We start from the raw sequence: 13027 nt of genomic DNA on the forward strand, positions 1-13027 counted from the left end.
GGCTTTCACCCAAAAACATTCATATCCACATTATTAGAAAAGTGCTTGGGCTTCGCTATCGTGTTTCAAGTCAATCAACTGCTCTTGTAATGTAGGATGAAATTCTCCTGCGTCTGCTGAAAATGGATTGAGTTCCCACGTCAGTATTTCAAGGGTACATAGATCATGAAACCTAGTTTGCATGTCTTCTTTGGGTTGTTTGAGGTGTGAGCAGAAAACATCTCTGCATCTTGAAGTTTGTCTCTTTATTCGCGGGCAATTTCTTGAAGACTCGGAAACTGACAGAGCTCGCTTCGACTTAAGTTATTGGTATGAAGGTCCAGTTTGGCAATGAAGGAAGAGCTTATACCATTAGCCTTAATGAAATTCATTTGTGTTAGATAGGCAACATCAAGATGTCTTAGTTCAATAGTATCACAAAGGCTTGGGTCAATCAAGAAACTCGACTACTGTGTCAAAAAGTTCGCAGAAGCGTCGTAAACACTTTCCTCTTGACAGCCACCTCACTTAGGTTTGTAGGAGTAGACATTCGAATTCTTCATCATGGTCTTGACAGAGCTTGTGGAAAAGGAAGGCCACTAAGGATTTGCAGCAGCAAGCGGTGTTCCAGGCGGCTCTGGACCACAAGCGCGCAACCCCCCCCTTCATGGGCGAAGTTCCGTCCAGCAGCTGCATTGGGACCTGTCAACGTGGTAGCGCCCGTCAGAGACCACAGAGGCAGCACCCGGCACTGAGGTGACAGCCAGCTGGCGGAACACAGCACAGAGGCAGCGGCCAGGCCATAGGCATGAGCTGTTAGCCTGCACATGGAAGGGGGAGGCGTGCTCCTCTGACACTGCTGACTGCAGCGTGTGGATTGATTTGTCCAGCGCTGCAGCCTTAGGCTGAAGGTTACTTTTCTTCTTAGCCTTACATTATTACATTTTAATGCTGCCATGTTACAGCGGAAACATGGCAGCATTTACAGCTAATAATGTAAGCCTAAGACGACAATTAACCTTCAGCCTAAGGCTGCAGTGCTGGCACAAATCAATCCACACGCTGCAGTCAGCAGTGTCAGCGAAGCACGCCTCCCCCTTCCATGTGTAGGGTAACAGCTCACGCCTATGGCCCGGCCGATGCCTCTGTGCTGTGTATATGCCAGGTATAGCAGATTTTAAATAGCCCAAAAATCTGCGATATCAACCAATCATGGATGCAGCTCCGTTGGTTGCACAAGCAAGTACATTTGTTAAAGGGATGTTTTTTTCTTGGAAAAATTCTTCCACTCTTTTGTATATAGAGGAGCCTTTTGTATCAGTGGTTACATTTCTGGTAAAAAACAGTTCCTCCACTACCTTTTCATTCCAATTAATGAAACGAACATAAGCTAGCAGTAATGCTTTATTATCTTTAACCGTTGACTCGACAATTTACATTACAAATTCTGTGTTCTTTAACACGTCCAAATACATCACATCACATCAGCAGCCATCTCGTCAATTCTTCTTGAAGCTGTGTCATTACTCAAAGGAATCGATTTCACCATGACACATGTGTCAGGACTCAGCATAGTACTGACAATCTCTTTAACTGCGGGTAACGCAAGTGTTTCCCCCAATAGTCTGTGATTTGCCACATTGCGCTTTAAATACACAGACTTTATAGGAAGTAAGGAGACCTTTGTCAGCATTCAGAGCAGATTTTCCAAATAGCTTGCCTACAGTGCTGTGGTTCTCACACTTTGACTTTAAACCTTGGAAAAATTAAATAGGCTTACCCACTTTGTCTGAATGCATTCATAGCTTCATTTGAAAATGCCTTTTCACAAACAAGGCACAAGGGAAGCTGTCCGTTTGTAGGAGAAAGGATGAATCCGTATTTCAAGTATTCATTTGAATATTGACAGCATTTCTTCTTCTCAGCCATTTTTATGAAGTATGCTTCAAGAATGCACTGCTTATGTCGCTCTATCATATAATGATGTATGACTTTTATAACTCCATGACTCGACTACAGATCAATCACACTGGATAACCTAAAGAACAACCTAACCCGCTGTATTCCATAATGCCGTTGATTGTCTGGAAATTTCAATTGTGTGGGTCTCTGGGAGTTGTAGATTATATCAGTGTTCTGAAAAGACACTTGGTGTCCACTAAAACTACAACTCTCAGAGACGCATACAAGTGAAAGTTTGAAGTGGTTGCAGCCTATCAGCGGCATTAGGGAATACAGTGAGTTAGGTTGTGCTGTAGGTTATCCAGTGTTATAAAGTGTGCTTGATCTGTAGTGGAGTCATGGAGTTATAAAAGTCATACATTATATGATAGAGGCGTGCAGGCTGCACACAACTCCTATTACATGTAAGTGATTCATATGGAAATAATTGCTTATGTTTTCGTTGGTTTCAGATTTCACCGATTGATAATCCCTCCAAAAACAACGAAAACCGAGTTATCACTACTAAGTTTTAGAAAAATGTAGTTACTAGATGAAAAAAAAACAACAAAAAAAAACAAAGCAAATATAGAACACCCCCTTTATGTTCCAACACCCCCTGCTGCCCCTTTTCATTCCCCCACCCCCTTGAGAAGTAAAAAACGCCCCTGTGGGCGTTTCATTTGACAGTTCCTATGTCTCTGGACCCTGACTTTGAATTATTATTCTCTACTTGCAGTTTTTGTTTTTTTAGTTTTACAGCTTCTCCTACTGCTACAGTAGAAACTGGTGCTGCAGGAGGGATATGGCCTGGTCTAACTGTCTTGTACTTCGTGTCAACCACCTAGTGGCAACAGCCTATAGCTATGGTCTCCGTTTCCACCAATGAAATAAGCAAAAAAATCTGTTAGCCCTAAGAGTTTCAAACTCGCAACACAATGGTAGAATGGCTTATTACAAATGACAAGTGCTGCAGTATATGTACACTATGACCTTACAGTAGATAATATACAATTTTCAGGTAAAGGTCTTGCATTAAATATTATATGCAATGTACAGCAATGAACAAACCTCCTGCATCCTCTAGGATTCCACGAACCACAGCTTGCACCCCATTGGGTCTCATCAATCTTTCTGACAGTAGCTGCCCACAGAGGTGCCGTAGCCAGGAAGGAGCCGGAGCTCTTTGCAGTGAGGCTGCAGCACCAGAAGGACGAGGACCCTGGAAAACAGGTGATTTATCATTGCACAAAGATCCCTAGTTTGTTTTTTTTCATTTTTCAAATACAAGTAAAATAAAAAGATGAGAAGCGAGATTCACAGTCTTAAATGTGTTTTCCAGGTAGAATGGTTTCTGCAGCTTTAGATAACTCTGGATTATTCACTTATACATGGATGCTGCATCAATCAGATGCATTGTTCCACTGTTTCCACCATCAGTCACATGACCACAGTTTACTGCTAGTCAGTGGTAAGTCACTGAGCTAAATACGCCCCCAGTGGTTGGCACATCACAGCAGCACATGACCGTTACATCCGGCATACAGGGGCGTAACTATCGGGGATGCGGTTGCACCTGGGCCCAGGAGCCTTAAGGGGCCCATAAGACCTCTCTTCCCCATATAGGGAGCCCAGAACTATGAATAAAGCATTATAGTTGGGGACCCTGTTACAGATTTTACATTAGGGCCCAGGAGCTTCAAGTTACACCTCTGCCCCCATATCAGGTGCATACACTGTGGAGAGGGTTCAGGATATGCAATGTGACTAAAGTGGAGGAGAGGTAGGGCTATGTGTTTAGGTGGTTAAAAATGTTCCGGTGACCCGCACTCTTATCAGTCTGAAGCTGAGGAACAGAGGAACTAGAAGTAAACAAGACGGAACTGTGCATCTTATTAGTGTGGTGCTCATCTATTTGTTAGTACTCCAGAGCTGTTACTTAGAGCTACCATTTTTACCTGGAAAACCCGTTTCCAGTCTAGGGCACTTTCAGAGGCCAATTTTTCTTTTATTAACTTTACATGCATGTACGATCTTCATAAAAAACAATCCAGCACCTAGAGTAAGTTGTTGTTTTACTGCAAAACTCGGCATGCAGTTACATCTCAGGCAGATATGCAAATGATTAGAGTTGTGGTGGGATTAGATAAACGGACTGTTCCACTTTTGGCCTATAAAGAGACTCTCAGGGGCTACTTGCCTGCAGTGAACCTTTTTTTCCACTTATGTAGAGCTTGTTGGCCACTAGATGTCTTTATAACACAACTGAAAAGATTCTGCCCAGTTAACAGAGTTTGAGAGGGGGCGCATTATTGGAATGTGAGAAAGGATACAGGAAAGGCAAGTTCTGAGAACCAAGCCGTCAGTCCAATACACTGAGAAAACTGAAGGGAGATACTTTCTGCAGCTTGCTATATATTGCAATATGTAGAAGCTGCAGAAGCCAAATGGTGGAAAATTTTTAATCAAGCCCTATTACAAAAATGTGTAGTAGGATATAGTAACCGGCGGGGCACCAAGAAGGTGCTTCAGTGTTACCGAGACAAGCCTGATGACAAGCCTAGATCATAGAATGCCCTTCCTGCAAGTGAAAATTGTCTATAACTGTGAGTGGTTGGATTGGAAATCAGTGCGTCCCGTGGTACTTTGTGGGTTCAGCTACTATGTCACCAGTGTAGAGTAATTTGCAATGTATGATAGTAAAGGATATATGATCAATACTAGTACTGAGCCACATGAGCATAAAGAAAATCAAAGTCTGAAAGGATGAGGGGTGGCATTGCGCCATCCAGAACCGCTTCACCTAGGGGGATTGAGAAGGCAGATACTTGAAGAGCTGCCGGAAACAAAATTAACCAGAACATCAATACAACTTCCTGGAAGATGTTAAGGATGCTGTAGTGTGGATTGATTTAGGGTGGCCGGCAAAGTCTAGTAGGCATTTGATAACCCACTCCGTAGATGTAGAAATTGAGTTGTCTGGTAACGGTCATAACAGTGTGGTTATTGAGACACCAGCGCATGGGATCTCCAAACATTGGTCGAGGCATTTAAATGCCACTGTCAGAATTGACTGCAGCATTTAAAGGGTTAACAGCTCCGCTGAGCGGCGCGGCTTATCGGAGCTGTTGTGGAAGGGTGTCGGCTGTAAGAAAGAGCCAGCAGCCACGTTGTATGGCGTGAGATCGCCCTGCGACCTCCCTCCATACATAACACGAAGCTGCAGGACGTAACTGTAAGTCCTGTAGCGTTAAGGGGTGAATAAAGATTATACGGTGGTTGCTACTGCTGGTCATAATTGTATAGACATGAGCATAATCGGACTAGCGTAGTATGAAACAGACTCCTTTTATAGGGGGGGGGGCATGCAATAATTCAATTCTCATAAGAAATATAATGACCTCTAGAACGAACATTTCTCACCGCATGAAAGGGAAGCATAAGGCAGATGACTCTGGTTACAGCTGCAAAAATATGCTGATAATGCATACTGAGACTCAACCGTCCTACCATTAATTCTTCTACAGAAGTGGGTAATCAATTATAAAGCATAGCTGTCGTCATAGACTGGTCATGTGCGATATGGAGACATGAAAGGTACAGTTGCGCACGACTACTATTACTCCTCCTATAGAAGGGGGTAATGTGGTGGATGATAGTAGTCATCCCTGAGAAGACGTAAGGGACACTGAGACTCACAGTCCTATCAATGCTTGTCCCATAAGAGGAGAGGTGTGATAGAATAGAGTTGTCATGAGTGACTGGTCATGTGCGATACAGAGACAGAGGAGATACAGAATCACACAGCCTATAATTACTCCTCCTATGGAAGGGGGTAATGGGCGGGTGACAGTTGTCATGATTGAGTATTAATGGACGAAACCAAGAATGACAGTACTACCATTGCTCATCCTATTCAAGGGGGTAATGAAATTGGAGATGGTAGTCATCATGACTAGTCATGGGCGATACAAAGTCATGAGATATACAGAGATGTACATCAGTACCATTACTCTCCTATGGAAGGCGATAGTGGAAGATATGACTGTTGCCATAATTTGTGTAATCGTGAGGGATCTGTATTCCTGCTGTAATCCAATTACTTCTCCAAGAAAGGGAGTAATAGTGCGGCTTGATGCTTGCCATAACAGTGATTCATGTCAGGTGCAGACCACCTGTACAACTATTACTCCTCATATCAGTGAAGCTGAAGTGTACTGTACACATGGTAGTCCATGTACAGAGACACCTGCCTGCCAGGCATTGGGCTTGTGTGACGGTCCACCGTCTTCGTCAAAGGTGCATAAAAAACAGGCGTCTACCATGTCCCCAAATGACACGGATGAGAAAGAAAAAGTGTTTGATTTTATATATGCAGGAGATCAAAGTTCTCTGAAATTCACTGCCTGTCTCCAAAAATTTACAGGTAATGCACCCATTGCATCAAAAACAATTCCGTTTTTGATTGCAACTACTTCGTACTCTTTTTATTAGCTACAAAATGACTTTGGACTAACCTGTCTCTTAGAGATCTACCTTTTTAGAGACGGGTAGCGAATTTCATAGCACATGGTAAAATGTGTAGCTCCCTTATAATTAATGGTGTTTATGCATATACATCTTTCCACTGGTGTCAGTGATAGGTAGTGGAATAATCAACTATCACAATTATCATGTGTTGTTTCTGGTCACATGACCCCAAACTGAACTGCAGCATACAGGGAAGGAACGTCCTTCTCAGGGTAATCACCCCACCCTAGTAACTTTTATAGGCAATGAGTTTTCTAGTTTTTTTTACATGGCATACTCAAAAAACTGCCAATCAGAGGGGGGGGGGGGGGCTAGAAGTACCTCATGAATTAATGGAATTCATCAACATGCTGTAATTTCTTAAAAGGGCCACTCCAGCAAAAACACATTTTTCGATCTCTGTCCCCTTCACCTGATTGCTTGTCACACTCTGGAGGTCTCCTCTGTGTATTTTAGCCACTTACCTGCAGTGCAGCCCCCTATCAGCCACCATCCTAATGCTGAAAGATTTTGGTTGGACTTTTACATCTATCCCATGATGCATCAACACATCTATACCATTTCTTTCTGCAAGGGGTGGAGTAGTTAATTTATCATTAGCTCCTATAGTCTTGTAAATAAGCTACAGGCCATAAGTATACTGTCAGGAGCATAAGCTGTGATCTCCATAGCTGTGTGACCATCATCCGTAATTGTGCCAGGAATGACTGTACCCCGCTGCAACCAAACCCTGTGTAACAGCATCACACAGACTGAGAAATTGACTAGAAAAAATGAACATAACTTTAAGTAGATCTGAGCTAATCAGAATTGAGATCACATGACTATCTGATGAATAAGAGGCCAGGAGTTTCATAGAAAGATATAATTAACCAAGGTAACACTAGCTCACTTATATATACTGGGAAAATAGCTACATAATGAAAGAATGAATGAAAAAAAAATCAGTGTATACCATGTTCCCTGAAAATAAGACCGACCCTAAAAATGAGCCCTACCCTGATTTTCAGAGGGGGTGGGGGTTTGAAATATAAGACCCCCCCCCCCCCCAAAAAAAAGCCCTAGCTACACCAGAATTTTAAAAAACAGTCAATTAGAGCCTGAGCTCGATCATTCACAGACGTTCAGTGAATTTCATCACTAAATGGCTGTGAATGGTTCATCGAGCGCCGGCTCTGATTGGCTAAGCCAGTGGCGCTCGTGATCCAATCACAGCACTCGCTTGCTGGAGGCGGGGTATTCAAAGCCCTGTTACCAGGAAGAGAATGCTGTCAGAGCGGAGGACACGGCAGCCTGCCACAGCGCCGGAGAGCAGCTTAAGGCACTGGCTTGCCGTCGGCTAGGTAAGTATAAGACACCCCCGAAAAGAAGACATTGTGCCCCTTTTGGGGCTAAAATTTATATAAGACAGTGCCTTTGTTTCGGGGAAACACGGTATTACCCCACAAATGACAGACCGCTGAAATCAGCATGCCTGTCACTGCTTTATGCTGCCCTCATTGAGAGCAGCAAAAAGCACATGACAGGTTCCTTTTAATGTGACGTGTAGTAAATTCTTACCTGTCTAGGGCCCCCCTGCAGGATGAGCAGCTCTCTGATAACAAGTGGCTGGTACAAGCGATCCAACAATCCTCTCAAGGCCTCCTGGCACTGATCCCTCTCACCCTCGGTCATTGTCTTTAGGAAGCAAAAGAGAGGCATTTGTAATATTGGCAGTGGTACCTGGGCGCATGCATGGCACGTAAATATGGTTTCATCTGTAGTCACCAATCAAGACTCAGTTTTGCTGGTAATTTAAGTATAAATGCAAACAGCTGCCTAGCCACTATAGTTGACAGTTCAGTTTCTGCTTACTGTAGTTCATCTCAGGGCATTACCATGAAAGTTTATTAAAGCCTGCCTCCGGCCAAGAAGTGGAAACCTGACTATGCAATGACTGTCTTACAGTCTGTAATGTAAGCTCAGCTCTTCCCAGATTGGAGAAATCTAAAGAACAGTGTTGAAACTGGAAGTAGCTACCAGCCAGCTACCATTGTCGGCCATATTAGCTCTTGTGGTCACCGAGTCACTCGCCTCCATCTCTATTGCTCCAGTAAGACACACTTCCCCACCCATCCCTGTGCACAGACTTCCTTGACCGAATTTATATCAGCAAGAAAAGGCTAGATGGATCACCCATGAAACAAAATTCAACAGGGAAGATTTACTATTGAAAATGCACCAGTTTTCAGCCTTAAATTGTACTGAAAACTGTCTTTCATACATAGCATTATTATACGTTTTAGACACTTTTTGCATCTTTGCCGAAAAGGAAGTGTGGCTCTGCAAAGAGTCGCATGCTCCACATGCAATATCACGCACCAAGGTTTTGGTGCAAAAACTGGTGTAAACTAAGCAAATGAAAAGATGGTATAAAGTCTAAAGATGTGCTAGATTTATCATCCAGCGTGAGTTAGGAACCTCTGCACACGGAAGGAAATTCCGCAGCGGGATTTCCCGCAGAATTTCCGCCCGTGGAAGCTGCCATAAGATTGCATTAGAAAACGCAATCCTAGGCAGACGGACGTGATTTGTCCACGTGAAATTGCATGTGGAAAACAAATCGCGGTACGCTCTATTTCTGTGCAGGTCTGGCAGAGGCCCACACAGAAATGTCACTCCTGGGCCGCTGGCTGGCCGGCAGCCGTCACATCAGAGAACCGGAGCCGCAGGAGCAGGTGAGACCCGCACTGGTCCCTGCAGGGGCGCGGGTCAGGTCCAACCCGGCCATCTGCAGGCGGCCTTACTGTGATAAATCTGCTGTATTCTAACAGAATTAGACAGTATTAGTAAATCTGCTGCAATGTTTCAGCATCCACCAATATAAACTCCCTGAGACATTATCCCTTACCAAACCAATTTCCCTGCCACCTGCACACTTCCCAGATCTTATTTATTTTGGGTGGGAAAGTGCATTGTTGATTTCTTGAAATTATTAAATTAAACAGAAACATATAAAAATGAACTATCATGATGATTTTATTAGGAATTTTTTGAAAAATAATTTCGAATCCAGTGTCAGCCTTCATCTGACATTAGGATTTCCCTGCACAGCTTCGATGTCGGGCAAGGACCAACACATGTATGTTACAGTATACAGGACAGGGCTCCGATGGATATGTACAGGAGTGCTGTCCTGCATGCTGTAGCATACAAATGCAGAGCAGCCTCCGACATCGGAGCGCTGTCCTGCATGCTATAGCATACATATGCAGACCAGCCTCCGACGTCTGAGCGCTGTCCTGCATGCTGTAGCATACATATGCAGACCAGCCTCCGACGTCAGAGCGCTGTCCTGCATGGTGTAGCATACATATGCAGACCAGCCTCCGACGTCGGAGCGCTGTCCTGCATGCTGTAGCATACATATGCAGACCAGCTACCAACATCCAGAGCTCTGTCCTGCATACTGTTAGAAACGTGTCAGCCCTTGTCCGACATCGGACCTATGCAAGGAAATCTTAATGTCAGACGAAGGCTGACACTGGATTGGAAACCCAAACCAGCTTAGATCAGAATACCTGAGTCTATGTGCTATCCTGTGGATAGGTGATAAGTACTTTTTATGTGACGAATCCTGTCATTGCCTTGACAGCAGCAACCTGGCACTGGTTGCTGCTGTTTAGTTTACTATGCATTAACTTCCCCAAATTCTTGTCCCTTATTACAAAATTTTATGACTAAACTTGTTTCCCCTTCCAAGTTCATTACTTTACATTGATCAGTGTTAAACCTTATTTACCATCTCTGTGCCTAAAGCATCTGCACTGTACTTTACAGTTTAGTGTTATTCTGTGCATATTTGTTTGTTCCTTAACCTTGTAGAATAAAATCAGATGCATTAGATATTTGTATAGTGCTATATTTTCTATGTATTAAAGTGATTAGCTGTGTAATTTGATAAAGTCATTTTAGTATGTCAAATAGAAGAAATGAGTAGCTGCCATACCCTGAGACTCTCATTTGTGCCCTGATCAGCTTTAACTTTGGTTGGGCAGTAACCAAGCTGACACAGCCCTGCCATAAGGTCTCCCAGATGCTGTGTGAAGAACAGACTTCCTAGAGATGAATGACGAGACACCTCCAACAAGGACATACATGTAATGTACAGCCTACGCGCACGGACTAGTGGCAAGTCACATAACACCACTGAACACACAAGAACTCCAAATTCTGATCGATATTGTAAAGGAAGGCCAATTCCTGGAAGAAGGTACGGGCAGATTCCCATAGACACCACAAACTGCAGAGCTGACTGGACAGTCTTCTGCTGAGCAATGCTAAGGGTATCTGGACTCAGAGGAGGCGCTGCCTCAGGAGTCCTCAGGTTGGGTTTAGAGGGCTGAAAAGACTTGGCCAATTCGATCATACAGTCCTTAAGACATAGCAGTAGAAGTAGCACTTCTGACGTGAATTTCCATGATGGATCTGCTTGAGACTGCAAACCGTCCTTCCACCACTGGACATCTTTGGAGACCCTTTCTCGCAGAACTACTAGTGCCTCCCACTTCGAGACTTGATTTAATTCTTCCTCCAAGGCAGACACATTAAACTGTAAGGTGTGGAGTAAGGCGGCCCGCTGATCAGGGTTATGGATGCTTGAGCCAGGTTCTGGAATACAATATGGACAGATATTTAATAGTAGGTTTGGGCCAACGTGCTCATATGAAGGAAGCTTTAAGACTTACACACTAAAAGGAGAAACTAGTTTAACAGAAGAATAGTGCAGTTGCCAATAGCAACCAGTCAGGTTACCAGTCTAGTTTTCCAAAGAGCCTCTTGAGAAATATGAGAATTTCTCTGCTTCCCTTACTCTAATTTAGCTTTTCACAGGAATTTTATTGGAATGTAAGGAGACAGCGTAACCATAAAAACACAATTCTGGCATTTTCCTTTTACAGCATTCACTGTGTGAGATAAACAATGTAATACTTAGATAGATCGGACTCCTTTGAACAATGTGATGAAAATTATGTTTTTTTATTGCTTAGATTGTTTTGTGTGAAAAATAGAAGTTTTTTTAAGGTTTAATAGTTTTACTTTTAAAATTTTTATTTAACTAATCTTACATTTTATTTTAGTCTCTCTAGGGGACTTGAACTTGCGATCATTTGATTGCTTCTACAATATACTGCAATACTTAAAGGGGTTGTCTCGCGAAATCAAGTGGGGTTATACACTTCTGTATGGCCATATTAATGCACTTTGTAATGTACATCGTGCATTAAATATGAGCCATACAGAAGTTATTCACTTACCTGCTCCGTTGCTAGCGTCCTCGTCTCCTTGGTTCCGTCTAAATTCGCTGGCAGCTTGCTTTTTTAGACGCGCTTGCGCAGTCCGGTCTTCTCCTTTCAGCACGAGCCGCTTCAGTGTGCTCCCCGCTACAGCTCTTCTGCGCATGCGCAGACGAGCTGTCACTGCTCGGGAGCGCGCTGGAGCGGCCAATCCTCTGTTAGAGGAAGGTGCAGAGCTGCCGAGCTGTCCGGAGAAGCCGCCCAGCTGTCCCGCCGTCCTGGTAAGTGATGGGCCGGGGGGGCTGCCGCTGCGCCGGGGGCGGGCTGCGCCGGGGGGGGCTGCCGCTGCGATGGGGGGGCTGCCGCTGCGCCGGGGGGGCTGCTGCTGCGCCGGGGGGGGCTGTCGCTGCGATGGGGGGGCTGCCGCTGTGCCGGGGGGGCTGTCGCTGCGATGGGGGGGGGCTGTCGCTGCGATGGGGGGGGCTGTCGCTGCGATGGGGGGGGCTGTCGCTGTGCCGGGGGGGACTGTCGCTGCGATGGGGGGGGGCTGCCGCTGCGATGGGGGGGCTGCCGCTGTGCCGGGGGGGGGGGGGGGCTGCGCCGGTTACCTGCTGCCTGGCGGTGGGTGACTGGTCGGCCGTGTTCACTCCAGGGGTCCGGTCGGCGGCTGCAGGGCGTCTGGTTGTCATGGAGACACAGCTGGTAGCGTCTCGGGAGCGCGCACGTCGGGCTGCAGCAAGCGAAGGGAAAAGAGCCGGCGGCCATCTTGGGAAAATTTTTATAAGTTGCTGAAACGCTGGAACGGTAAGTACAAACCAGCTAGAAACGTCATTTACAGGGGGGCTTAGTAATGTGTGCTTAATTAGGGGGACTGGGCAAAAAAAAAATCCACTCCTGCCTCGAGACATCTCCTTTAAATTACTGTACAATATACTGTAGTACTAAACATTCATATACACTCATTGTAAAAATAAAAAAAACACAAGTACCTAGTAAGGCCCCCCTGTCCACGGCCGAGGCGGAATATCACTAGTGATATTCCACCGCGGGGAACGAGGGGGGAGAGCTGTCAGGTCTCTAAAAGATAGGCTCACCGCAAAAAAATCGCAGCATGCCGTGATTTAAATTCCGCGGGCGGAAAATTGCTATGATTCTCCGCTTGTGGGCGCCGGCGCTGCGCTTTCCATAGCAAAGCTTCAGATAGCGTGATTCACCGACAAATCATCGTGGACAGGAGCCCTAAGAGTTGTCACAATCGAGTGAAACTTTATGTGTGATTGTAAAATCAATAGAAGTGTGTA

The 13027-nt window shown here is 44.9% G+C and overlaps 1 protein-coding gene across 1 annotated transcript in view; it reads right to left on the reverse strand.

The window, feature by feature from the left end:
* Window positions 1-13027, reverse strand: part of TANGO6 (transport and golgi organization 6 homolog) — a 46866-nt gene that overhangs the window by 27921 nt on the left and 5918 nt on the right. Inside the window, exons 2-4 of the mRNA XM_066573382.1 lie at window positions 10439-11100; window positions 8011-8127; window positions 2992-3142 (exon numbers count right to left, since the gene is read on the reverse strand). Coding sequence (XP_066429479.1) covers window positions 2992-3142; window positions 8011-8127; window positions 10439-11100 — 930 coding nt within the window. The remainder of the gene's footprint in view (window positions 1-2991; window positions 3143-8010; window positions 8128-10438; window positions 11101-13027) is intronic.

The sequence above is a fragment of the Eleutherodactylus coqui genome, chromosome 1 (assembly GCF_035609145.1).
Source record: "Eleutherodactylus coqui strain aEleCoq1 chromosome 1, aEleCoq1.hap1, whole genome shotgun sequence".
In the NCBI taxonomy this organism is placed as follows: domain Eukaryota; kingdom Metazoa; phylum Chordata; class Amphibia; order Anura; family Eleutherodactylidae; genus Eleutherodactylus; species Eleutherodactylus coqui.